The 27,034-nt window shown below is 38.7% G+C and overlaps 1 protein-coding gene across 1 annotated transcript in view; it reads left to right on the forward strand.

Moving 5' to 3' along the window:
- DNAH10 (dynein axonemal heavy chain 10) overlaps positions 1-27,034 on the forward strand; it is a 48,953-nt gene that overhangs the window by 6,847 nt on the left and 15,072 nt on the right. Inside the window, exons 12-54 of the mRNA XM_079323086.1 lie at positions 276-449; positions 1,104-1,273; positions 1,985-2,136; positions 2,525-2,689; positions 3,127-3,334; positions 4,213-4,369; positions 5,501-5,977; positions 6,144-6,302; positions 6,639-6,764; positions 6,844-6,946; positions 7,178-7,356; positions 7,977-8,188; positions 8,493-8,649; positions 9,073-9,306; positions 9,408-9,530; positions 10,305-10,538; positions 11,035-11,258; positions 11,751-12,020; positions 12,605-12,788; positions 12,980-13,114; positions 13,509-13,661; positions 14,205-14,393; positions 14,496-14,642; positions 15,211-15,402; positions 15,566-15,684; positions 15,838-15,996; positions 16,289-16,424; positions 16,540-16,662; positions 16,811-16,945; positions 17,238-17,451; positions 17,701-17,820; positions 18,732-18,877; positions 19,262-19,414; positions 19,706-19,966; positions 20,530-20,702; positions 21,021-21,114; positions 22,016-22,183; positions 22,474-22,662; positions 23,272-23,443; positions 24,322-24,525; positions 25,288-25,368; positions 25,773-25,970; positions 26,571-26,732. Of these exons, the coding sequence (XP_079179212.1) occupies positions 276-449; positions 1,104-1,273; positions 1,985-2,136; positions 2,525-2,689; positions 3,127-3,334; positions 4,213-4,369; positions 5,501-5,977; positions 6,144-6,302; positions 6,639-6,764; positions 6,844-6,946; positions 7,178-7,356; positions 7,977-8,188; positions 8,493-8,649; positions 9,073-9,306; positions 9,408-9,530; positions 10,305-10,538; positions 11,035-11,258; positions 11,751-12,020; positions 12,605-12,788; positions 12,980-13,114; positions 13,509-13,661; positions 14,205-14,393; positions 14,496-14,642; positions 15,211-15,402; positions 15,566-15,684; positions 15,838-15,996; positions 16,289-16,424; positions 16,540-16,662; positions 16,811-16,945; positions 17,238-17,451; positions 17,701-17,820; positions 18,732-18,877; positions 19,262-19,414; positions 19,706-19,966; positions 20,530-20,702; positions 21,021-21,114; positions 22,016-22,183; positions 22,474-22,662; positions 23,272-23,443; positions 24,322-24,525; positions 25,288-25,368; positions 25,773-25,970; positions 26,571-26,732 (7,531 nt within the window). The remainder of the gene's footprint in view (positions 1-275; positions 450-1,103; positions 1,274-1,984; positions 2,137-2,524; positions 2,690-3,126; positions 3,335-4,212; positions 4,370-5,500; positions 5,978-6,143; positions 6,303-6,638; positions 6,765-6,843; positions 6,947-7,177; positions 7,357-7,976; positions 8,189-8,492; positions 8,650-9,072; positions 9,307-9,407; positions 9,531-10,304; positions 10,539-11,034; positions 11,259-11,750; positions 12,021-12,604; positions 12,789-12,979; positions 13,115-13,508; positions 13,662-14,204; positions 14,394-14,495; positions 14,643-15,210; positions 15,403-15,565; positions 15,685-15,837; positions 15,997-16,288; positions 16,425-16,539; positions 16,663-16,810; positions 16,946-17,237; positions 17,452-17,700; positions 17,821-18,731; positions 18,878-19,261; positions 19,415-19,705; positions 19,967-20,529; positions 20,703-21,020; positions 21,115-22,015; positions 22,184-22,473; positions 22,663-23,271; positions 23,444-24,321; positions 24,526-25,287; positions 25,369-25,772; positions 25,971-26,570; positions 26,733-27,034) is intronic.

Below are 27,034 nucleotides of genomic sequence, written 5' to 3' on the forward strand. Positions count from 1 at the left end.
GGTGAGGGGGGAATCCCAAGTCTTTGCACACAGCAAGCCATGTTAGATGTGAAAACTGGATTGAAACCTTCCCGCTGTTTCCCAGGGAGACAGTGATGGAATCAATTACATAATTCAAGAGCCAAAATTCTCCAGTGTCTGCATTAATTACAGGGTGTTACTTTATCTCTTATCTAATAAAAAACAGAAACCATATTGAGAGGCCCTATTAGGACAGGTTAGTTGAACATTTCTCATGGTCTTTAAAATGAGCTATACAGAGTTGTCCTTTCCAGGTGAAACAAATGTACCTCCAAGTGGCTGAGAAATTGAAAGAATATGAAGATGAAAAATACCATCTGTGGAGAGAGAGGACAGAACACATGCTTCCATTGTTACTGAAAGAGACTCTACTGACTATTGTCACTGATGGGGCTGCAACAAATGTTAATCCAGAGACTTCTGAGCAGGTGAAATGTAGGAAGATTGTGTACCAGCTTCTCTGAGGGGAAAAACTAAAACCTACCGGATGGTCAATGGGAATTTTCTGAGAGTAATGTTTTAAACACAGATTTAGAAAAAGTTAGAGCTCAGAATTGTTTGTGGTCCTTTGTAAGGCATAGTTCCTGAATCACCTGGCAAATGATTGAATTGTTCCTGATGAAATGATTGAATTGTGTGTGTTCTTCTGTGCTGTAGTTCCTGTTAATTTGTAGGTTTTAGTACAACATTTTTGGGACACTGCTGTAGTACTTGGGACTGAAGTTAGGTAGAGGTAGACTTCCAGCAAAGATCTTGCAGAATCCTGTTCCTACTAAACTTCTGTCTGATTCTGAATTTCCACTGGGATTTCTGTTTTGACTGGTTGCAGCAGTGTGTAAACAGAGATGATTTGGTTTGTTTCTTGCAATTGACAACTGAAAAGGTATTAAAAATAAAAAAGGTGTAATTTCTGAACCAAGAATGCTGAGGCCACTATAAAATTTTAAAGGCATTTCCACAAGCTGTGAATGTCAGTAATTCTGACTTTTACCTTCTGCCTTATCAAATATCTCCAGAAGCTCACCTTTACCTTATAATGCAAGGTGTTTCTCTCCTTTCTGCTGCTCTTTCTTGTGCTGTAGAGCCCTGCAACAGAGGAGCCTGTCACCACCAAGAAAAGTATCTGCTTCACTCTGAATTTTTCTCCTGAAATCCAAGAGATCATCGCTGAAACAAAATACATGGAACAACTGGGGCTTCCAGTGCCAGAATTGGCAAGATATGTGGCACTACAGGAAGACAAATACCTTGGGTAAGGCTGTAACAGAGTATCTGCTCACATACAGATTTATGGCTGCATTTCAAGTGATTCCACTCCAAACAGGAACAGCCCTGAGTCATCACATTTTGGAAATATGAGAGCCCTTAGTGATTATTTTTTTTAAAGTGCAATTTCTAATGGCCATGTTGCACTGCTAAGCTTTTCTCTGGTACTCTTTGTATCCTTTATGCTGTAGCATTGTTATACAAATTAACTGCTTGTCCAAATCTGAGAGGAAAATAATTTGCAATTAATTGTTACTGCCATTTAGATTTCAGCTCATTTAAATTCACTCATGCATTCTTCCTGTTCAGGTTTGGATAAGTTAGTTGTGTCCAAATTATCACAGACATTTAGCACACAGATATGCCTATAAGTCCCTAAATGGATTTTAAAGTTCACCTGTTCAGTTCATTAATGGGCTTCAAACTGGGGCTGTGTCCATAACTTGCAGAGCTGGGGCAGGAGAGGTTTGTCCAACCACTACTGGAACCATATGAAACCTTTCTTTTGTTTTGAGTGGGAAATAGATTACATTCATAGTCAATACATGTTTTCTGTTTAGTTCTGCAAAGTTTGCTTTATATGGAAGTCTGAATAGAAAAATGGAAGTTCTCTGCTCTTTGTTGGAGTTTGGAGCTGCTTTTCAAGAAAATAATAATTTTTGTGTTTTGTTGTTTTGTGGTTTTTTACATTCTGTAGGTACACAAATAAATTAAAAGTCATGCTGGATTCCTATCACAAATTAATGGAGATGATGAATGAAGCAGAAATGAAACTTCTTGATCACTATATCCAAGAACTCTGGAGAATATTGAAAACAGGACACAAAAGACTCACGTGGAAGTCTGTAGGTAATGGAGATACTATTTTAAAATGGCCTTAGACATTTATTTTTAGTTAAAAAAAATCTCCTTAGTTCTGCAATCTATTTTTTATGATGGCAGAACATATGATCCATCTTCTTGCCACAGGGGCAGAATAGCAGGTTAGACAAACTCTGATCCAGGAGATATTTCTTGTGTTTTTATTATAATTAAAACACTGGAGGTCATTAGAAGCCCGTAGCTAAAAGCTGTAAGGGAGCAGGATGAAGGATTAGCTGAGAAAACATCTAATCTGTGATTTTGCAGAAACTTGGGTCATTCTTAGAGATAAAACACACCTTGTGGCAGTTTTGATGCATGGGTGAAATACTTGTTAAAAGAGAAAAGAACCTAAAGGGTTATGATTTATTTCAAGGTATTGGTGAATTTATTGTCCAATGTACACAAACCATTGGGAAGTTGGAGTTACTTGTCCATCAGATTCATCATATTTCTGAAGACATAAGCAGCAAACTTCAGTCCATAGAATCAACAAAACTCTTTAAGTTTCCACATTCAAGAAATGGTGACAAACATCCTGGTAAGTCTTTTTATTTTCATTTCCAAGCTCTGTTGTGTTTTATTTTTCTCTTGTCTGCTACTTTGTGGTTTTAGTTACTTAGATCAACTAATTGTTACTAAAACTGGTTATAGTAGTAATTCAGGGTGTACCAGAGGATGGAACTGTCTCCTCAGATGGAAATGGCAGCGAGCTGGTTGTCTGCCAGATCTGTCACTTGTCAATTTCTTTCAACACATCATATCTGTAAAAAGGTTGCTATTAAATAATTGAAGCCAATTAAAATCCATATTTCAGAGGGCTGAAATATTAATAAATTAAGCTTTAATAAGTAAAGATAGGTTTTATCGTTATATAAGATCAATTTCATGTTCACAAATAAAACTAAGGTACTTATTTCAGTATATAAAACTTAGATCTTTTGCAATTAATAATGCTATCTTTTGTATCTGTTACAGGAGCAAAAGAATTTTTTGACTATGTTAAGTGTGAGCAAGCAAAAGTTGTGGAACAATTGGTTAGAAAGTATTCTGCAATTCCACAGTTGCTAATAGAAGTGGAAAGACGAGTTGCCAATACAAACAGTGGCAAATCTCCAAAATTAGCTTCCTATTATGCATATTGGGAAAATAGGATTTATCAGGTGTTGACACAGTTAATTGTGAAGTAAGTCAATTGTTTGCTTTAATGGGTTTTCAGTCATCTTCAGGTTCTCCTGGATCTGTTGATGATAGTGTGTACTGACATTCTGTTTGAACTCATCAGTGACTTACAGTTTGTGGAAGATTTGTATTTCTGATGATTTTTTTTTCCTATGAAGTATGGAGAACTGATAACAAGGTACAGAGAAAAGCCAGCTTCTGAGAAAATGGATATTAGCATGTTGTTAGCAGAAGAGAGAAATAAGACATGCTGTTTGCAATGTGTGTAGTTGCACTTCCCTGGTTTATCTCTGAAATCAAGATTTTGTTCTCCTAAAGAACATGATTTTGAGAACTTGGTGTCTGGGTACCAGGTGCCTCCCTGTACTGCCTGGGGCACAAGTCCAAGAATAAAGGTTTTACTTGTTCTGCAGTGGCTGAGGCCAATGCTGGAACAAGATATTAGAAGGTTTCTCTTATGAACAAGGTATTATTGCAATACCATTGCAGCTCTATTGTGATATCTATCTAAACTTCCCAATCATCTCTTCTTCCCATGATCCATGTTCTGTAATGTAATCCATGCTCAGATGACTTTGCTGTGATTTCTTGTCTGGGCTTTTGCAGTGAAATTGACCACAGTTTCAGGATCCTTTTGCTCCAAAATATTTCCATTCATTCCTTCCAACAGCTTCTTCTAGCAAGTGAAGCTTTTGCATTAAATCAGTTTAGCAGGACAGTTTTTCTCCCAGACACATCAGTGTTTCCAGCTGGAATCAGTGATAACTCAGGTTACAGATTTAAGCACACACTTGAAAATTGCAGCCTCTCTTGGGAATTTTCCCAGGGGCAGCACCTGATTATTTCTATCTTTGACACTGTTTTTTTTTTTCCTTTTCTCAGGAATTTGCAGGCTTTTAATGCAACTGTTCTTGCAAATGTGCCACTGTTACAAATAGAAGCTGTTTTATCTGTTCCTGAGATAACCTTGCAACCTAATGCCAGTGAGATTGAAGAAATGACTGTGCAATGTATCCAAGACTGTGTTCAAGTCACTAAGGTGATTTTTGATAAGGATTTCTTTTTGTTTCCAGAGTTTGTTTGTGATTATAATGAAGTAATCTTATTGTGTGCTTGGGTAAGCATTAATGTCAAAGGGGGGATTCATATTGCTTTATCTTGAAATCAAAATATCCAGTACATTGATCTAATTTTACAGACTGTCTTAATTTTACAAACTGATGATCAAGGGAAAAAAAAGATTCAATTTTTACTCAGGTAAAATGGTTAATTACTTTTTAGCAGTTTTGCCAGTGTAAGGACATGATTTGGTTCTATAAATCAGCATACATCAGAAAGAAGTACTTTTCAGATTGCACTGCAGATGTTGCTTTCTGATGTATGAATAATCTGGTAGAATAAGGAATGTGAGTGACTCCTCTACATTATATTACATTACATTAGAAGCAGCAGAAAAACAGTTCAGAAAACGTTGGAGAAAGGCATCTAGGACAGCAAATATCTAGATGAGGTGTCTAATTTACTGGCAATGATGTAGCAATATTTCCCTGCATAAATAGTTTCACACTGAACTGCTTTCCTGAAAAGAAGCCAAATAATGTGACAATCTTCCTGCCCTCTGCTGATGGATGAATGATTCCAGATGTCACCTGATGAATAAATTCAGTTTAAGTGTGCTTTTTGTGCTCAGATTGCCTGCTGTTCTCCACTGCTGTATTCAGACTGTTGGAGCCAATACCTTTTCCTTTGTGTCATGCTATATTGTTACTCAGCAGAGATTTTAGAAGCAGGTTGAGTAATGCATGGAAAAGTTTTGTTAGGATGAAATTAACTCTCCTCAAGTTGATAGGAAAGTGTGATCTCTTTTTTGCTGTCAGAAAAACAATTAATTTGAGAAATCATTTATACCACTTCCTACATTGTGTACTAAATAATGGTGAATTCCTTCACTGGAAGGGGAGAAAGCATTGGAACAGGGAAGTGATGGAGTCACCGCTCCTGGAGGATGTGTAGATGTGACACGTGGGGACATGTACCATTTAGTGGGTGACTTGACAGTCCTGGACTGCTTGGACTCAATGATCTTTCCAACCTAAGTGATTCTATGAATGATTTAACTAAAATCACTTAACAAGGTAACTGTTTTCTGTCCCTGTCTTTAAAACTGCAGCATTTCATACGATGGATGCACGGTACGTGTATTGAATGCCCTCATCAGTACGTCAAGGCAGATGAAGTTGTCACCTTCAGTTTTTACAGTGATGTCTCCCAGAGCCCTCTGATAATTGAACAGGCTGATCTCATCACTCAGAATGTCCACAAACTCCTGGCTTCTCTCAGTAACTGTCTGAACCAATGGCAGAAGTATGACCTGCTGTGGAAATCAGACAAAGGTGCACTCCTGGACCGTTTGGCTGCAGAAAAACCTGCCTGTGTTATCTTTGATGAGCACTTGCAGTTCTACATGAAGGTAATTCAGGAAGTGACTTCTCAGCCCTTGATTAAAGATGAGCAATTTATCAGACTTCAGCTGGCTCCTTTAGCCTTAGCAGTTCAGGAGAATGCTAAAAGCTGGATGATGTCACTTGGGAAATTGCTTAATGACTTAGCAAGAGAGGAGCTGTTCAGCCTTCAAGGTGAGATTCAGGTAGGTGTTTTCAGCTTGGTTTTTTTTGTTATCTTTATCACTTACACTAAAAATGGATCTGGCATGTTATTTTCTTGTGTTATTTGTTTTGTGTTTGGCTCATTATTATAATTCTGGCAATTGCTTTGTCAGTGTTGATTCTAGAAATGATCTTTACTTTTTACAGAGATTATCAGAGAATGTGACTAGACCTCCTGAAACGCTGGACGATCTCAGAGTTGTCCTGAGTGCATTTGGGGTTGTCAGAAGCATTTCCCTTGAGGTGGAACTGAGATACTTGGACATAGGGGAGAGATACAGAACTCTTGAAATGTACAATATTCCAGTAAGTGCATGTCTCATCAAACCTTTCAGATCTCAGCTAAGGACACAAATGCCTCAAGTGTGAATGAACAATGTTTTCCTTTTAAGATGTGTTATAGAATTGCAGTGTTGTTGAGGTTTGAAAGGGTGTCTGGAGGCTCTGTAGCCCAGACTCCCTTGTCAAATCAGTATGTCCACTTTAAAATGGACATACAGCATGTGTTTAAATCTGATTAAGGCTGCTTTAGTATTGGTTTTGTGTTTTGCAAATTTATAAGGTGAGAACATATTCCTCACTTTCTTGTGAAAGTGTGTGTCTACCTATGTCTTGTGAGAAGTGCTACTTGTTTTGTTTTAGGTACCCAGAGAAGAACAAGTGATGTCTGACTATCTCAAGGAATCGTGGGAGACTGTCCTTATGGAAGCAGCAGAAGTCAGTCGCAACCTGGATTGTAAAGGAGGTGCAAAAGAAACATTCACAAAGGTAATATTTGTAACTGTTATAGAAAGCTATTGGAAACTGAAACAGTTTAATGGAACTATTTAAACACTGTTCTTTTTAGGTGACACAGCAACAAATTGAGGACTACAGCAAAGAGACAGAAGATTTTTTCCAGAAACTCTTGACTGAGGGGCCTGGTGTTGTTGGGGATGATCTTGATAAAGGTAAATGGATTAATGTGTGTGAAGTGATGTTTTGAAAATATTAGTCATTGGATAATTCAAATTTTATGTAAAACCAGAAAATTATGATTTCCTTATTAACATAAGAACTCATCCACCAGGACTGTGAACACTTTTAGTACTGGAACATCTAGAGACTGTACAAATTGTGTCTTATTTATTTCCCATGAACCTTGTGATGATTTATCGTGAAAAATTCCTATCCTTTCCCAGGACTAGAACTCATGGCTATATTTGAAAAAGAGTTAGAGAGACTGGAAAAAAGGCAAAAGGAGCTGGGCAGTGCTGAGAAACTTTTGGGCTTATCAGCAACAGCATACCCAAACTTAGTAAAAGCACAGGAAGATGCAAAAGCTCTGAAGCAGATCTATGACATTTATGCACAACAAAAGGTGAGTGTCACTCTGAGTCTGCAGGGACACACATGTGTTCATGCACAGACACACAGCAAAGGTGGAGGACAGAAGAAGAGGCTGCATTGTCCCCTGGTTACTGCCAACTCTGAAGCTTTGCATGAAATAAACTCTGCCCTCTGAAATGATTTTAATAGTATTAGTGCAACTATCAATGTCTCCATGGGGGACCAAACACATCCTCTCATCAGATGGGAACAGACTTTTTCCAGCATCTAATAATTGTTGGATGGCATTTTACTGCACTTGGTTCCTAATTGATTCAGTGAAACTGCTTTGGGTATGGGATGTATGCAGGTGACTGTGGGTATATCAGGCTTAACTATTTTTTAAGAAGTTTTATTTTTCCAAAATTTAAATGTCCTGTAAATAAAAAGTATGGTCCTGTTCTCCAAATTCCATTTTTACTATTTCTTATACAACTGATTGTGTTTGGCTATGAATCTATCTTGGACATGAACTTGTCTCTCCCATGTGCTTACTTGTTTTACAAACATAAAAATTTTATGTTTGTAAAATGTTAATACAATTACATTTTGGGAGTCAAAACTAAAATGAACATGATTTTTTTTTTCCCTTCTTAATGTCCTTGTTTCCAGGCAGCTAAGGAGGAATGGTCTCAGACACTCTGGATAAATCTCAATGTCAAAGTTCTTCAGGATGGAACCGAAGGATTTATGAAAGTCCTTCGGAAGCTGCCCAGACAACTGCGTGGGATGCCAATAGCTGTCCAGCTGGACAAAAAACTGAGGGCATTTCTCAACTCCATTCCTTTGTTGCTTGATTTGAAAAATGAAGCTTTAAGGGAAAGGTTTGTTTTGATTTATTTATATCACTATATGTAGAAGTTTGTTATCGTTTGCTATCTTTGTTAGAACTTTCAGTTTCTGTTACTGGGATTATGCTATGTCCTGGAGCTTGGAACTTTATTTCTGCTTAATAAACTTGTGTAATAGCATGAAAGGTGCTGCAATGACTGGGATACTTCATGTGTTCAAACCAGTTGTTCTTGTTTAAACAGCAGAATGCTAAAGATGAGTTCATTATTATATGTTACAGTTGTTTTTGGCTTTTATTGTATCATGGTGTTAAACTGATGTGTCAATTTAAAACAGGCATTGGGAAGAGCTTATGGAGAAAACAGGAACAAGGTTTGAAATGAAAACAGAGACATTCACTTTGGAAAATATGTTTGCCATGGAGCTTCACAGACATGCTGATGTTATCAGTGATATAGTTGGAACTGCTGTTAAAGAACTTAGCATTGAGAAGGTAATGTGGTCAACTATAGAATCATAGTAAAACTAAAAAGGATGACAACAATCAGTTTTATTTAAGATTTTTAAATGAGAGCAAGTTTGGCCATCTTCAGAGAGCTGCCATGAGCTACATGAGCTAAGATCTATAGCTCTGTTAAGGAGCTCCTACTGGCACAAGATCCTTGCAGAATTAGGTTTGGCAGCAGCATATTGGATTTCTATGATTACAGTAAGAAAGGTTGTGCTATGAAAATGGATCTGAAGAAGGATACATTCTCTTGCTATCATGCTTTGAAATAGACCTTTCTTAATAAACCAGAGTTAGAAAATCTGTGCAAAAATTTTACTGGATTAGCTGGTTTATTTTCTTTTTTGCTAAGATTATAGTTCTCCAGTTTTTGAAGACTGAAATATGGATCTTTTTATTCATGTGCAGGCAATGAAAGAAATAATAGAAACATGGGAAAATATGAAATTCCCTGTAGAAGTGTACACCAAAGGCACTGAGACACGTGGCTTTATTCTGGGATCTGTAGAGGAAATTTTGGAGACTCTTGATGACAACAATGCCAATCTTCAGAGTGTTTTGGGCAGTCGATTCGTGGGTCCTTTTCTTTCAGCTGCTCAAAAATGGGAAAAAATTCTGTCATTGATTAGTGAAGTAAGCGAGGTAAGAGGAAAGTGCTGGACTAAATAATTAATGTTTATTATTTATAATCCAAATTTTCTATTGTACTTTGGTTTCCTCTGATGGTAACATTTGGTTCTTAGATCTGGATATCAGTTCAGAGAAAATGGATGTACCTGGAGAGCATTTTTGTCAGTGCAGATATCAGATCACAGCTTCCTGAAGAAGTCAAAATATTTGATCGTGTAGACAAAATGTTTAAACAGGCAAGTAACTGACTTGTGATCAGCATAATTATTTAGTACATTTTGCTTCCAGTTCCATAGTTACTTATAGTCTTCTGTGACATGTGTAATGCTGAGAATGATGTGCTATAATTCATTGAATATGAGACTGGGGAACCCAGGCATTTTACTTAACATCTGTCATAACCAGAAGACTTCTTCTGATTTAGCTAAGATGGGCAGAGGTGAGATCCTTGACTGGCAGCATAGGGTAGTCAGAATCTTCTTTTCCTTTCATTGTTTACAACTTTTTACTTTTACCTTGGTAAGAAGTTTAGAAGTGTTGCAGTTGATTGAGGACCTATGTACATGCTAGAAAGGCTTTTCTGCTTCATGCCACTGTTCCCATACTGAGCACATGTTCCTGATATGAGTATGGCTTCCTTTTCTATTTCCCATGTGCAAAATTGAGAGAGTACTGTGATTTTGAAATATGATGTTTGATCACTCCTAGAAGTACCATTGTGTACAGGAGCAAAGTCAGGTATGTGCTTAAGCTGGCCTGACTGGGGATACAGCCTTGTTGGGCTTACACTTGCTTTTACAGTTGTATCTCCATAAACACACTACCTTCATGTTTTCATACAGCACTGCAGCACCAGAAAATAATTTCAAAACCATTTAGAAACCTTTCTTTTACTTCTGTAAGGACCTGTACTTCTTTTGCTGTTTGCATACTTTGTCCTTAATTAAATATAAGTTAATATAACATATTACTGTTCAACATTTTCTAAACTTCCTTTTCTCCCTGTATAGATAATGGAAGAAACTGTAAAAGACCCAATAATAAAAAATTGCTGTGCAGCCCCAAATCGTCTGTCAGACCTCCATCATATAAATGATGTGCTGGAGAAATGCCAGAAAAGCTTGAATGATTATTTGGATTCCAAGAGAAATGCTTTCCCGAGATTTTTCTTTATATCTGATGATGAGTTGCTCAGTATCCTTGGCAGCAGCAGTGCACTCTGTGTCCAGGAACACATGATAAAGGTACAATATCTGGCTTTCCACAGTGCCTTGTGCTTTTAGGTGCTTTAAAACATTTAACAGACTGTACTGTATGTGCTTATAAGGATGCATGAATATTTTTTGCATACCAAGAGAATCTTGGCAGCATCTTGAAGGAGCTTCTGAATAACCAGATCAAATCTGATGCACAGTCTCTGCTGCCTCTCACTCTGGTTGGTAACAGTTATGATAGGGGAACATTCAAGATACACCAGAATCATCTATTATTAAAGAACTTTCCTCATAGATTGTAGCTCCTCCTAGCTCTTATTTTCTAGGGGAAAAAAATCAGTGTAATTTGGGCCTGATTATTTGCTTGATATTCTGCAGTTCTGCTGCTGGGCTATATATCAGTGTTTGTATTTGATTACTGAGGAGTCAGATCCATTTCTCTGGAGGAGGACTGGGCTGCATACACTTACATCTTGGAGGCTTTGTTTCTAAACTGCCAGTGAATTTCTTTGTTGGTGCATTTCAGATGTTTGATAATATAGCCTCGCTGAGGTTCAGGGATGGTGACAATGACGAGAAGATTGCCACAGCCATGATCTCAGCTGAGGGGGAGGTGATGGAGTTCAGACAGAATGTCCCTGCTGTGGGCAGAGTGGAGAACTGGATGACAGTAGTGCTGGAGGAAATGAGACAGACCAACAGACGCCTGACCAAGGAAGCCATTTTTCGATATTGTGAAGACAGAAGCAGGTGAAGCAATCAGTGTCAAGGACAACACAAATGACCTGATATGTTAATGATACAGAAAAGGCATAATTTTACAATTCCTACACAGTTTAGTCTACATTTCTCCATGTGGGGTGATATGAATACATTCACACACACTATTTTAGCCAGCCATGAAGAATGCATAATCAATCTCTCATATCTATTTTCCTAAATCTCGAGTTTTAATTTTGGTGTTATGTATCCAGTAAGTTTATCTCACAATGAATACCACTTGCCAATTTTATACCTGTAACAAGCAGCTTTTCTACCAGAATAGTTCCTTGGCTTTTGAAATCCCACAGCATACTTTGATAGAATTCTGTACCTCTCTGAAAAGTTTGGCTTGAGTTGTAGCTGTTGCAGGACTGGGAGGAACTTCTTTTTTGTTGTTCCATGAGGTTTTTTTTTCCTTTCATGATCAGTTACTGAAAATAAACAGTAATTCAGCCTCCTCACTATATGTGTTTTCCATAGAGTTGATTGGATGTTGCTCTTCCAAGGCATGATGGTGCTTGCTGCTAATCAAGTGTGGTGGACCTGGGAGGTAGAGGATGTCTTTCGGAAAGTGAAAAAGGGAGAAAAACAGGCAATGAAATTTTATGCTAAAAAAATGCACAAACAAATCGATGACCTGGTTACCCGCATTACAATGCCCTTGAGCAAAAATGACAGGAAAAAATACAACACTGTTCTCATCATCGACGTGCACGCCAGAGACATCATCGATATATTTGTCAGAGACAGGTAAGCACCACCTCCAGCTCCTGGGCAAACACCAAATCTGTTGTTGTCCTGCTGTTAGAGTGGAGGATTATATGCAGGTGCTTTTATTGAATAGCTCTGGGAATCAGGGGTTCAAACCCAAATATGACTCCGACATGGATTTGAGATGGACAATTTTTTATACCCTTTTTGTTATATAACTACATATTAATTGTTAAACCCATATTGTTCTATTGTATACATTGATCTTATCTGAGCATGAATTCTTGTAATTTTTATCAGGTCCCCTAAACATCCTTTCTCATGATTCTTGTTATGATTACATAGTTTCTCATGATTCTTATTACAATTAAACAATAATTATATTTAATTATCAAACAATCATTACATTTAACAATCAATTATCATATGATGATTACTCAGGTGCAGTTTTACATGATCTAATAAAGACAAAGCTCAACATTTATTCCCAGGGCCTAGTTCCCTTTCTCAGCTCTTTCTTTCCACCCCCTGAATCTATGCATACACTTCCCCTGATTTTAGAAACATTTTCCCCCTACACTGTCACTGCCATCCTTGTGGCTCACGTGGGCTCTGTCGTGCAGCATCCTGCAGGCTCAGGAGTTCGAGTGGGAGAGCCAGCTGCGCTTTTACTGGGAGCGCGAGCCGGACGCGCTGACGGTGCGGCAATGCACCGGCACCTTCTGCTACGGCTACGAGTACATGGGGCTCAACGGGCGGCTCGTCATCACCCCGCTCACCGACCGCATCTACCTCACCCTCACACAGGTGCACCTCCAAGGGCATTCTCATAGCCAGCCCTTGTTATGCTTTGTCACACCCTGGTTTTATTCCTGCTGTCTCCCAGTATGAACGCTAAGATGTTTGAAATCAGTGATATCCTTCTCACTGTGGTTTTGTTACCAGCCTAACATAAATCTAATCCGATCTTTGCTTTGCTTTTTGGTTTGTCTTCAAAGGCTCTATCTATGTTTTTGGGAGGAGCACCAGCAGGGCCAGCAGGTACAGGGAAGACAGAAACAACCAAGGATCTGGCCAAAGCACTGGGCTTGCTGTGCGTAGTGACAAACTGTGGAGAAGGCATGGATTTCAAAGTAAGACTTAAAGATCTGTGTTCTCTGATAAAATGCCAATTTCTGCTCTTTATCAGTGCCCAGGATAAGGGCATGCTCTGAACTTCTACATAAACATCTCTCCCTTAGAGATACCATGCTGTTTGATAATTAAATTTAATAAAAAATGTTGATTTTTGATAAATTCCTGAAGGAATTTCAGGCCCTTTCAAACAGGGGAGCAATGACTGTATGATGTGTGTTTAAGTTTATAATAGGCAATCTGCACTTGGTAAGTAATTATTGCAAGACCTCATGACTGATAAGCATCCAGAGGTTTATCCACCACCGAGAATTTGAGCATATTCCAAAATGTTTTGATGCAGAATGTTTTATATAGTCACTGCTGAGAAGATTTTCTTGGTGTTCCTTTCAGGCAATGGGTAAAATTTTCTCAGGCCTCGCCCAGTGCGGTGCGTGGGGATGCTTTGATGAATTCAATCGCATCGACGCTTCTGTGCTTTCAGTCATTTCTTCCCAGATTCAGACAATCCGAAACGCTTTAATGAATGGGTGGAAAAGATTCCAGGTAAACATTAAAAAAGAAGAGTGATCTTGGTTTTCAGGCCATGATACAGGGTTAGATTCCATCATTAGATCAAAGGGTTGCTGCTTCTGTAATTTGTTTGTGCTGAACATTTCAAACTCCTGAGTATGTACTTTTGGTTTGAAAGATGTTAAATCCTTGCTGATTGCCTAATCCTTTGCTAGGTTGTTCCTTTGTGAAGAGAGATAAAAGTGATCTTAATAAGATAATAGCAAGTAAATGGGGTAATAGTCTAGTAGTAATGAGGAACTGCAGTAATTTAACTTGATGTGGATTATGAGGCTTTATTTGCTGAGGGTTTATTTACTGATGCTTATTGGAATTCAGAAACCTCAGACAGAAAATTTGATGTTTGTGAAGTATCTTAAAGAAGGTACATTCATCCCTCTGTTTGTATCAGGATGACTATCTAAAACACTTTGTCCTAAGTGGGTGCCTCAGTATTACTGTTTTTCTCTTTGCAAATAGACTATTTTTTTTCAAGTTCCTAATTCACATTGTTCTAATGTGTTCTTATGCCTTTAGTTTGAAGGACAGGAGATTTCCCTGGACAGCCGGATTGGCATTTTTATTACAATGAATCCTGGTTATGCTGGCCGGACTGAGCTCCCCGAGTCTGTAAAAGCTCTGTTCAGGCCTGTGGTTGTTATTGTACCAGATCTTCAGCAGATCTGTGAAATAATGCTGTTTTCTGAAGGGTTCCTTACAGCAAAGGTAAGAAAATTCTATTGTTACCCATACCCATGTACCCACCCATGTTTGCTTGGCCAGTAGCAATGTCTACATTCCTGATCATTTAAATTAAATCTCCAACAGGTCCTTGCCAAAAAGATGACAGTGCTGTACAAGCTGGCAAGGGAACAGCTTTCTAAACAACATCACTATGATTTTGGACTACGGGCCCTTAAGTCAGTGTTGGTGATGGCTGGAGAATTGAAAAGAGGATCAGCAGAGCTCAGTGAGGTAGACTTGCTGCTTAGTTTCCCTGGGCATATCATCTTTTTCATTAGAAAGGGGATGTGTTTCCCCATCTAATGTATTTTATCTGCTTTGGAAATAGGAACATTGGTGTTATTTGTCTTATTATTTCACTTTGTTCTCATTAAGTTTCATTGTGCTCTCTGCCATTAGAACTCCAGTCAAAGTAGGGAAATCTGTGGAAAATTAGATTTTCCTGCTTATTAAGTCCAGGATGCAAATAGCCAGATGAATATCTCCGGATGACTAGCAAAAACTGGTTTTGAACAGTGAGTGCTCCAGCTCAGGAAAGCTGTGGTATGGGCCACTGCAGCCATTTGGCATTTGATTAAAATGGTAGAAAAAGGCAGTGTGTTATTCTTACTTATTGATATGCATAATTCATATAAAGCAACCTCTGTTGTTTCCACTAGGAACTGATGACAAAAATAATTCCAAAATCTGTACTGAAATAATCAAGCTATGTTTTTAACAATTTAAAGTTTTGAAGCACCTCATTTTAGCTGCTTAGTTAGCTATTTGGCAAAGATTGATTTTGCTGTATTTTGTCTAGGATGTTGTTCTAATGAGAGCTCTGCGAGATATGAATCTTCCTAAGTTTGTGTTTGAAGATGTGCCTCTCTTCCTTGGCCTAATCTCTGACCTGTTTCCTGGCCTGGATTGCCCTCGAGTCCGCTACCCTGACTTTAATGATGCTGTGGAACAAGTGCTGGAAGAAAGGGGTTATGTTATTCTACCAGTCCAGGTATAAAAAATGTGAATTGCTTGAGGTTTTGTTGTAAACATGAGGCTGCAGGTGCATTGTTGCTGTAGAGTGGCTCCAGGAAGACTTAGCTGATATAGACCAGCTGCTAACCTTGTCCAAAGAGTCATGGCAGCAGTCTATTGAATCCATGTTTATTTTTCAGGTGGATAAAGTAGTTCAGATGTATGAGACAATGTTAACTCGTCACACTACAATGGTGGTTGGACCTACTGGAGGTGGCAAGACAGTTGTTATTAAAACCTTGTGCCAGGCCCAAAACAAGTGAGTATAGAATATAAACCAGGCTGTAAATGGCACAGTCTGTATTACTCAGTCCAGTCATGACAGGGTCAACAGCCGCCCAGAGTATTTTCTTGGATTAACATGAGATGATAATGTGACATTTTACTATTACTTTTCTTGCTGTATCTTTAGGCTGGGATTATTGACAAAGCTTTACACATTGAACCCTAAAGCTATGAGTGTGATTGAGCTGTATGGGATCCTTGACCCTGTCTCACGAGACTGGACAGATGGAGTCCTGTCAAACATTTTTCGGGATATCAACAGACCCACTGACAAGAAAGAGCGAAGGTAGGCAGCTAGAAATCATTGTGGTGGTTTTGAAATCCTGGGGTTTACATCAATTAAAAAAAAAATATATTACACTATTTAAAAAAACAAATGCTAAATAAATAGAAAATGTCTAGGGGTCTTTCTGTCTCCTGTGAATTTCTAGTCTCGGTGAAACTGTGCAGTTATAAAAAATGAATGGTAGACTTCAAAATATCTGGACTGACAATGACACCATTGATGACACTTCTGAATACAGAGATATGTTAGCAAAATCAGAGATCACTCAGTGCCCCATGGCTCTTGTACACAGGTACATTCTCTTTGATGGAGATGTGGATGCTCTCTGGGTTGAAAACATGAATTCTGTCATGGATGACAACAAGTTATTGACCCTGGCAAATGGGGAGCGGATTAGGCTTCAGGCACACTGTGCTTTGTTGTTTGAGGTAAGAAATGACTGTACCATTTAATACAGGGGAAGAGTTAGTTAAAGATGAGACTTCAAAGCCTGAAAAGCAGTTACCATTATCTTTATCATTATCTGGTGTGATTGTTTTATAGGTTGGGGACTTACAGTATGCATCTCCTGCCACAGTATCCCGCTGTGGAATGGTCTTTGTAGATCCTAAAAATCTGAGATATGAACCCTTCTGGAAGAAGTGGGTCAAAGGAAGAGAAAATGAGGTGGGAATTATTGCACTTCTTCAGACAGTATTTGGTAAAATTTATTCCTTTAAGAGTAATCATATCTGGTCAGCCAGGTATTGATGGGAAGTCCTACTGTCAAAATTTTTCTTTCAAGCTGCATTTTTGTCTTTCTTTTGTTCCTTAGAAAGAGAGAGTGGAATTGGATCGTCTCTTTCAAAAGTATGTGCCCTACCTTATTGATATGATTGTGGAGGGAATTGTGGATGGCAAACAGGAACGGAAGCTGAAGACTATTGTTCCTCAAACAGATTTAAATATGGTAAGAAACAGAGAATAAAGATTGAGCATGTTTAACTAAAAAGAAAAAGAATGATGGAGAAAGTAAAACATTCCCAAAGAAAGCACAGGAGGACAGTCTGTCTTTGCTACTGATGAGCACAAAGAGACACCAAACCTATCAGCACCTAAAAATGCTCTTCTACTGAACTTAATGCACATAACAGTAGATGCACCTGTAAGAGCAAAAGACCAGCAATCAGCTGAAAACATATTAAGAGTTTTCATGCATCTAAATGGCAATTTTGTTTACAGATTTGTCCTTTTTCCAACAGGTCGTGCAGTTGACTGCAATGCTGGATGTCCTGCTGGTACAGCCTGAAAGTCCTGATGTTCTGGAATGTTTTTTCTTGGAAGCTTTGTATTGCTCCTTAGGTGCTTCTCTTCTTGATGCTGGGAGAATTAAATTTGATGAAAACATTAAACTTATTTCCTGCATGACTATTGTTCAGGGTGAGAACGTCCTGGCTAAACCAGGAGAGCTGCCAGGTAGGATCTTGTCATAATTTAATCTGAATCCCATTCATTGTACTGGAAAAGTGATAGTTTTGATGAAGGTGCTAGAGTAGAGGAGTTTTGGTTGAAGCCTTAGTGGGTTAAATGACTTGTAAATAGAAAAAAAGTGTTGCTCAACTTGGTCTATAATCTTACCCTTCATTTTCATCTCAATCAAATTGTTTTCTTAGGAAATATTTCCTAAGTGTCCTAAAAAACTTGCATTTGCTTAATGGTTTGCAGGTCAGCTGCCAACTTTGTATGACTTCCATTTTGATGCAACTCAAAAAAAGTGGGTACCTTGGATGCAGCTTGTTCCTAAATATATTCATGACCCTGAAATGAAATTTCTTGACATTCTAGGTGAGTATAAGATAAAATACAGTGACAATGTGCTTTTAATTAATAATGTCCCAACACTGAGTGCATGGCACTTAACATGAGACATTTTTTTTCTGAAGGTCATCTACTCAAGTTCAGTTCCTTGTGATGGCACAAATCAGTTTCTCTAAAGCTCTTTTCATAGCAGTTTAGCAGCTATAAAGTTGATGTCTACAGTATTGTGTAATAAAAAAGTGAGTAAAGGATGAAAGCACATTTCATAATAGGGCTTATTTAGGAGTTAATAATGCCTTTTAAAAGCTGGAATAGCAGAAGATTCACAGTTTACTCTACCAGAAACTCTAGAAAAACATCAGCTTGTGGTTCAGATATTCAGTAGATAAAAATTACATTTTTAGGGCTTTTGTTATTGGTTGTTACTTCAAGCATTGCCTAATGGTTCTTTTCATAGTTAAAGACAAATTTAGGCACATTAATTTACAGTAATACTCCAGCAAGCACAGGTTAACTTCACTGACATGAGAGATAAATTTATAATCTCTGAAATTGCTCCAAATGCAGGCTATTCACATATAAAAAAAATCATCTCTGTAGAGTTCTGGGAAAATGCTTATGATCCAAATAAATCCTGATTATATCCCTGAAATAGGGATTAAATGGAGCTTAACCAAACCATGACCCTCCTATATGAAAGATAACTTCTCTCTTAGTATACATATATAGAAGAAAAGATCCCAAAGACTGAAAAGAGATGGTTAAGCAATTAAAATCTTCTCTCAGAGTTCTTAGTGAATTGATAATTCAGATTATGTCTTTGTGCAACTGCATGTTAATACTTTGAGAGTGTGTTCCAACACTATTCTATAAACATAAATCCCCCAGCAGTGGTGCATTTTCATTTAGCCAGTGATTGTGTTCCTGCTCTTTTTCAGTGCCCACAGTGGATACCACACGCACTGCCTGGTTACTGGAGCAGATGGTAAAAGTGAAACGCCCGGTTGTCCTTGTGGGTGAATCGGGTACATCTAAGACAGCAACTACACAGAACTTCCTAAGCAATCTGGACAAAGACTATAATGTATGTTTGAGGCATTTTGCCCTGTTTGGAAAGCTGTGTTTTCATTCTTTACCCTTGTGTTAAATTTGCATTGTGGGTTGCAATATTGACATGGGTAATGTGGCTGCAAACTCCAGATCCAAAGTGTGTGACTGATTTGAAAATCCTTCAAGATCAAAGATATTTTGTCCTCTTTTCCCTTGTACAGACTTAATTATAGAAAGTAAAAATATATTATCAGAGTGCTGAGGGCCTACATTTCATTGTCATCTGTAGTTCAAGTGAATAATGGACCTGAGCAGCATTTCCTGTATATCTAACAGCCAATATAAAATATATTTTTGAATGGTCTAGTTAAAAAAAATGCCCCAAGAATCCATTCTTATAATCTCCTCTTGTTTGCAGCTTGTGCTGGTAATTAACTTCTCTTCTCGTACAACATCCATGGACATTCAGAGAAACCTGGAGGCAAATGTAGAAAAACGAACTAAAGACAGTTTTGGCCCTCCCATGGGGAAACGTCTCCTTGTGTTCATGGATGATATGAATATGCCAAGGGTAAGATGTCAATAGTTTTACAAGGTAGTAGAGAAGCACTTGGGGTGGCACTGATATGGTCCCTGCATGCATAAATCCAGTGTGCATTTAGTTTATCTCAGAGAAGAGGCTCTTTTCCCATAGGAGACATTGGGATGACTGTTCACAATCAGTGCCAGAGCTTTGCAAAGCGTCTCTTAGTCCCTGTAATGTTCTCCTGAGTATTGAACCCAATATTCCCACATTTAAAGCAGTATATGGAGAGCTGAAGTACTGTGCTTTGATACATCCTGACTCTAGTATATCCTGCAGGTTGATGAGTATGGCACACAGCAACCCATTGCCCTGCTGAAGCTGCTGCTAGAGAAAGGTTTCATGTATGATCGTGGTAAAGAGATGAACATTAAATTTCTTCGAGACCTGGGTTTTGTGGCTGCCATGGGCAAAGCTGGAGGAGGTCGGAATGAAGTTGACCCTCGATTCATCTCACTCTTCAGTGTTTTTAACATCCCTTTTCCTTCTGAGCAATCACTGAATTTGATCTACTTCTCCATCCTGAAAGGCCACACTGCGGTAATTTCACTGTTTTTAAAGGATTGCTCAACAGGTGTATTATTTTTAAATAGATGTAACCTCACACAAACCTTTATTTTCTTCCTCTGTCTCTCAATGGGTTTTACATTGTTTAGATAAGTTCTTGTGTAATATGTAAAACATTCAAGCCAGCAGATAATTTATAAACCTGGGGTTTTTCATGGGTTGAAATAGGTGAATTATTTGATTACAGTTCCTTTAAGCAAATACATGAAGATCAGAAAACTTTTTCCTGAATGGGTGTGAAAAATGCAATAGAATGCATTACTGCCAAGGTACCTGTAATATTAGATGAGAAAAGAGCAGCTTAATTTTTCTGTTCTAGAAATCTTGTAGGAATTCCATTTACTGAGTTTGATGTTATCTTGAGCACTCAGAAGGTTCCAGAGTGAAATGGAGCCTACCCTGAACATTTAACTACACATTGTTTTTACTGCAGAGATTTTTTGAACCACACAGGTTTAAAAGCAGATTATGTTTAATAGCACTGAGTTCTGTCTGGGAAGACTCATGATAACACTTCTTCTTTCTCATGTTTGCAGACTTTTAATGAGTCCATAGCAGCCATCTCTGAAAAGATTACTCTGTGTACTTTGGAACTTTATAAAATGATTGTTACTGACCTGCCCCCTACTCCTTCCAAATTCCACTACATTTTTAACCTGCGGGATCTTTCCAGGGTCTATAATGGACTTGTTCTTACAGATCCAGAAAGGTGAGAATAGAAAAATTGCCATTAGTAATCCTGCACCTTTTTTTTTTTTTTTTTTTTTCTTTGGTGAATCTGAGTGAAATTGAGGTCATTTGGTACAGGAAATCAGTCACATTTGGTCACTTTTTGTTAAACCACAATCAGAAGTAGAACATCCTAAATTTTGATGTTACTCTCAATGCAAACAAATTAGTTATTATAAAAGAATCAAATCATAGAGAGTAAAAAGGTCAGTCCAGAATTTGGTCCTTGTTATTAACCATATGGCCTTAAATCATGCCAGCTCATTTGGTGCAGTCTGATATTTTGATGTTATTTCAGGTTTCACACAGTGACCCAGATGGTGAGAGTTTGGAGAAATGAATGCCTGAGGGTTTTCCATGACAGGCTGATTAATGAAGCAGACAAAGAATTGGTGAGTTATTTCTTTCAGTTTTTCAGTAGTCACTGACTATTATTATGGCAATTAATTTGCATCAGCAACACTACCACTACTAAGTGTTGGACTCAGGTCTTGGTGTCCAACTGCAGATTTGTCTAAGCAATATGTTGCTCATTAATTTAAAACACAGCTCATGGAAGAATTTTTCCTAAAACAACATGATGATGGCAGACTAAGAAAGCAGTTCTGCTGAAGTAATGGAAAATACCACTTGGTTTGCCTGTCTAGGAAAATTGATTGGCAGAAGTACAGGTGACAAAGTGTGAGAGAAGTACAGGAGGAAATCAAGTCACTATTTTCCTTCAGGAAGGACTGTACCAGAATGTGACTATATAATCAAGTAGTAAAAAGGATAAAAGAGAATAGTGTCAATTTTAAACCCTGAGATTTAGGAGAGAAATTGAGGTAAAGTCTACTCATATAGAAGCAATTTGCTTTGCTGTGGAAATTGCTTACATAAAAAGAGGCAGGCCAAGAAGGCTCCAGATTTTTCTAGCTAAAACTTTCTCCTCTAACATACAAAGATACATCTACAGCTCAATTTTCACAATTAATATTAACATTAGTCTGCAGAATATTAATGCAGAGTTTGAAACTTTGTGAGAGATCATTCTGGTGAGACATCTATGAATGCTGAAAAGGGAAGTTTATTTACACCAATATATGAGAAGGTGTTTTATTTAACAGGCTTCTCCCTTTTTGTTTTGATGTTATATTGTCAATTGCTTGAACCATTCTTGAACTGCCAATTAGATTATTTTAGATCATACATAGAACACAGAAGGGGGCTGTAACCTTTGGATCTTGTAACCTTTTCACCTTGAAATAAATCAGTATTTGAGCAAGAATCCTGACTCATTTCATATCCTTGAAGGTACAAGGCCATATAAAAACCTTGGTTGAAGAGCATTTCCCAGATGACTTGGAGCATGTCATGAGGGATCCAGTTCTTTTTGGAGATTTCAGAACAGCACTGAATTACGCAGAAGCTCGTATTTATGAAGATATCCAAGACTATGATATAGCAAAAGCTCTCTTTAAGGTAGTGTGCATCAGCTGGGAACTGTGCCTGAGGAACAGGCAGGAGCCTGCCTCAGACTGCAGGAAATCTGTTCTCTTCTGTGTGCACACAGAACTTTATGTGCTTTGATGTCCATTTGGGGTTTGCAGTAATGAAAAGTGAGGATCAGCAAGAGAGTCAGCAGTGTTTCCAATAGTTCATTTTCCCTGAGGAATGGGAAAGGAATAATGCTGCTGAATGGGCTATTTTCTTAATGTTATTAATTGTTTCATTTGGTCTCCTAGTAACATTCTGTTCACCTTTCTCTGAAGGAGATTTTGGATGACTACAACGAGTACCATGTTAAAATGAATCTGGTTCTTTTTGATGATGCTCTGGAGCATTTAATCCGTGTCCATCGCATCATCCGGATGGACCGCGGGCACGCCCTGCTCATCGGGGTGGGAGGCTCAGGAAAGCAGTCCCTGACAAAACTGGCTGCTCATACAGCTGGGTGTGAGGTTAGTGACTCTGTGTCTGGGCTGGGAGAAAAGACAAGGGAAGTAAAACTGTGGTTGGGATTAAACTGGGGATGGGGGTGAGTCAGTTGGTTAAAACAAGATGAGGCTGGCAGCTCTTTCAGAGAAGAAGCCCAGGGGGAGGTGATTGCCAGGAGGTCCAAGGTGATGACAGTGTGTGATCTGGGCAGGAAGCTGTCAGTGCCTGAATCTGGGTTTTGGCACTGGGGAAGGAAAACAAGGATGGGTTTGATGATGAAAGGGTTCATTGTCCTTAACTACTGCTGTTGATACTTACATGTGTTACAGCAGCATTCCAGTGCTGCTTGAGGAGCCTTGTTGTGATTGGTACTGTCTTATTTCAGAGAGGAAATGTTCCTCTCAGTGGCACTTAAAAAGGCTTGGAAGGAAAGAACAAAGAAAGAGGATGAACACAAAGCAATTTTGAAAATGCAAGCCTGCAGGGTTATACAAATGCACAGTTTTATTGGTACTTAAACATTTACTGGGGCCAAACCAACCCCCTTGATTCAGTCTAATTGAAATTCAGAGTTACCATCAATCATGTCTTGGATCCATCTGTGTCTTCTCAGTGTGTATTTTCATCCTTAGGTATTTGAAATCATCTTGTGTCGAGGATATGGAGAAAATAATTTCCGAGATGATTTGAAAAATTTGTACCAGAAGCTGGGTATTTATGACAAGTCAGTGGTCTTCTTGTTTACAGATGGCCATGTGGCAGAAGAGAGTTTCCTGGAACTCATCAACAACATGTTGACTTCAGGTGCCACTGGCAGTCTCTCTGTTTGTGACTCACAGTCTGAACTGTACCCTTGATACAGCTGTTACTGGTTCACCCTGTGTCCTCTGCTGCTTTAGTTACACCTTTCAGTATTACTTGAAATGGTATTGGAATTAATGATGGCTTTCTGGAATCTTCTTACAGTCATTTATATGTCTGGAGAGATTATAGGGTTCATTCATGCTGGTGATGATGCTGGAGAAATCTCAGATTTCTTCCAAGACTGAGAGAAGTTTCAGCTGCATATGGCCACAAAGCCACTTGTCCAATTGGCTTTTGAATAGCATTCACCTGAACTGCAGCAACTGTCCATATGTATATTTATGTATGTATGTCCTGAAATGTAATTTGATACCTTCTAGTGAAGGAAGCAGTTGAAAATGAGCAGCAGCTGGCACTGTGTGACCACCCTCTCTATAGAAGTTCTTACACAGTCTGATATGAGAACAGATGAGTTAATTTTATCCCTTTCCTTATTCTAGTTTTCCATGTCCCTGGTCTGTCATTAGGTTACTTATACAGTATTTGCCACAAGATTAAGAGAACAAAAATGTGAACTGATGATTCACAGACACTAATGAAGATTTTCTTTCTAGAGTCCTGTGATATTTTGTATACATTGCCGAAGCCCAAACAAAAACGCATTAATTATTCCCCTAAATCCCAAGTATGACCTATTTTCCATGAGGGCTATGAGAAGGAGGAGAAGCATAGAGAGATGAATTGGTTCATTCAAAACTACTCAGAATCGTTTTCGCAGAACTAGGTTTAAAATTGGTTTCTCATCTGCCCTATCCCCAGCCATATGGTTTCCTCTTACTGGTTGTTCTCACCAGCATTCATCTGTCCTTATGTTACAGGAATGGTGCCAGCCCTTTTTGCAGATGATGAAAAAGATGCCATACTAAGTCAGATTGCAGAAGAAGCTGCTAGAGCTGGCATGGGCCCAGCCAAAGAGAGTATCTGGCAGTATTTTGTGAGCAAATGTGCAAGCAACCTTCACATTGTCCTGGGAATGTCCCCAGTGGGGGAGGACCTGAGAACCTGGTGCAGAAATTTCCCAGGTAGCAATTGTACACAGTCTCTTCCCTGTGAAATACAAATTTACAGGCAAAAGAAAAATCTCCAGTGGATACTGAGAGATTTCTGGCAGCTAAAACTAAGCAGAGCAGGTTTCATGATTAAGGATTTGCATTGCATGTTTATTTTTCCAGTTAATTACCACATATCAGTGAACAATATTGATTAGCATTTATCAGATCAGTTCATTTTGCAGCTGAACAGCTGGAAATCAATTGGTCATCCTCACTGAACTGGAAATACACAGCCTTTGTCTGCAGCTCTCTTATGTAGTTTATAATAGAAAGTGTGGGGTTAAATCATTATGAAACTGGCATGGTGGGAAAAGAAACTACTTTGTATCCATAGCCAAAAAAAGGGCATGGTGGGGGAGACACCCCCAGAGAGATAAAACACCTGAGCCTGGCAGATGCTGCACCTGGCTGAAAGGAGTCCTGGGAACAGAAGAGACTGAAAGAAGGGCATAGGTGGGAGTGCTAAACCAGGCCCTAAAATACCTTACTGCAGCTCCTGACTGTGTCCTGTAGAGCCTAAGGAATGGTTCAGGGGGGTTAGCAGGGCACAGGGGAAAAGCTCATTATTTACTGCCAAAATAGTGTAGACTTTGTGGTAAATTCTGTTATTAAGGAGTCAAGACTAATTTGCAAATTCTTGTTGTAAATAAAATTAATTAGAGGATTGCCTGTCTGATTAGGGGTTAGTTTTACAAAGGAATTTTTCAGATAACACTCTCCTTTTATTTTAAGGTCTTGTCAACAACACTGGTATTGACTGGTTCTTGCCCTGGCCTGCCCAGGCCTTGTGTGCAGTTGCACAATCCTTTCTAGGTATGTAACATGCCAGTATTTCAACCCCTTAACCCATGGCATAGCCTGAGAAAATTCTTTACCTTTGCAGATATTGTACATTTCACAATTTCATTTCCCATTGTGCTTATTACCTTGAGTTGAAATGGGTAATGCAAAAACCCAGTCAAAAAATGTCACTGGATGGCAGTTTCTTGATCAAATAGGTTTTTAAAATTGCTAAAATTCAAGTTCCTCACTCTGCAGACAATGGGGGCTGTCTGCCAGGAGGTTCCCTTCTGCCTCTGCCCTGGTCTTGCTTTTTGCCCCAGCAAAGAGACTTGTTTTGTGCCTGGCTTAGATATATGTGAGAAAGATGGTAATTGGTGTACTCTGAAAAAAGCCACAAATCTTTGAACTTTTTTATTTCCTCTGCCCAATTTTAGGAAAAAACCCACGCATCCCACCAGAGAGCTTCCAGTCAGTGATTGACCACATAGTCATGGTGCATGAATCTGTAGGGAATTTCAGCAAGAAATTTCTGGAGAAACTGAGACGTGTAAATCACGTCACACCAAAAAATTACCTTGATTTTCTCAATACTTATGCAAAATTGCTGGACGAGAAAAATGAGTTTGTTTTAGGTAAGGCTATGTAGATGTTTTCTCCTTTGTAATAAGTGACTTAAATATTCTAAAACCAAAAGAAATTCTGGTGAGAATCCCACATATTACCCAGAATATACAAAACCTGTTAGCAGTGCTCTCTCAAATGCTGTGCTGGCACACAGCTCTGGGGCTGTGTTTTGACATTGACCCAAAATTCTGGCTACATGTGAATGTTCAGACTCTGTCAAACAATGGGCTCTCCTCAAATCCTTTTGTGAATGAACACGAGCCAGAATCACCAAACCAGACACTCTTCTGCTTGGGGAAGAGTTGTGGTGAAATCTAATACCAGCATGGCCTCACTCAGGGTTTAACTTTTCTTCCTCAAGCAGCAATTCTTGTTCATACTTCAGTGGCACTGAAATATGTGAAGAGCATAAAACACAAAGAGTGTAATATGGCAATTAAATTGTGGCACAGGGCCACTATGTGAGCTCAAGTGACATTAACATCATTTTAAATGGGAGGCTCAGGGAAGGAGACTAAAGATATTTTTTCTTTGTGAGATTGTTGCTGAGTGCTTGAACACAATCAATGAATCACTGACATTTCTCCCTTTTTTTTTGTCCTACCTAGCACAATGTAAACGTTTGGATGGGGGCTTAGTTAAGCTGAAAGAAGCTGCTGTACAGCTGGCTGAGCTGAACATAAAACTTGCTGAGCAAAAGATTGTGCTCACAGAAAAAACAGCTGCTTGTGAGGCTTTGTTACGAGACATTAAGAAGAACACAGAAATAGGTGGGTAGATTACAACTACTGAATGTCCCACATTTGCCTGCCCTTGTCTTACCTTTCCAAGGTGTAGGGCATCATGTGGGAAAGGAAGTGGCAAGAAAGGCAACTTCTGATTCAGAAATTCAGTTTTAGAGGAAAATCAGAGGGAAACATGGAGGAAAAGAAATTGTGTATACCCTGTGTAGAACAGTAACTGTTCCTAACCTGGGCATGGGATGTTCCCAACCAGAGGCAAGCTGGTAACACAAAGGTTCTGACTTGGTAGTAATTTCTGATTTTCAGCACAGTAAATCTCTATTAGTGTA

This window comes from Erithacus rubecula, assembly GCF_903797595.1.
Source record: "Erithacus rubecula genome assembly, chromosome: 19".
Taxonomy (NCBI): Eukaryota; Metazoa; Chordata; class Aves; order Passeriformes; family Muscicapidae; genus Erithacus; species Erithacus rubecula.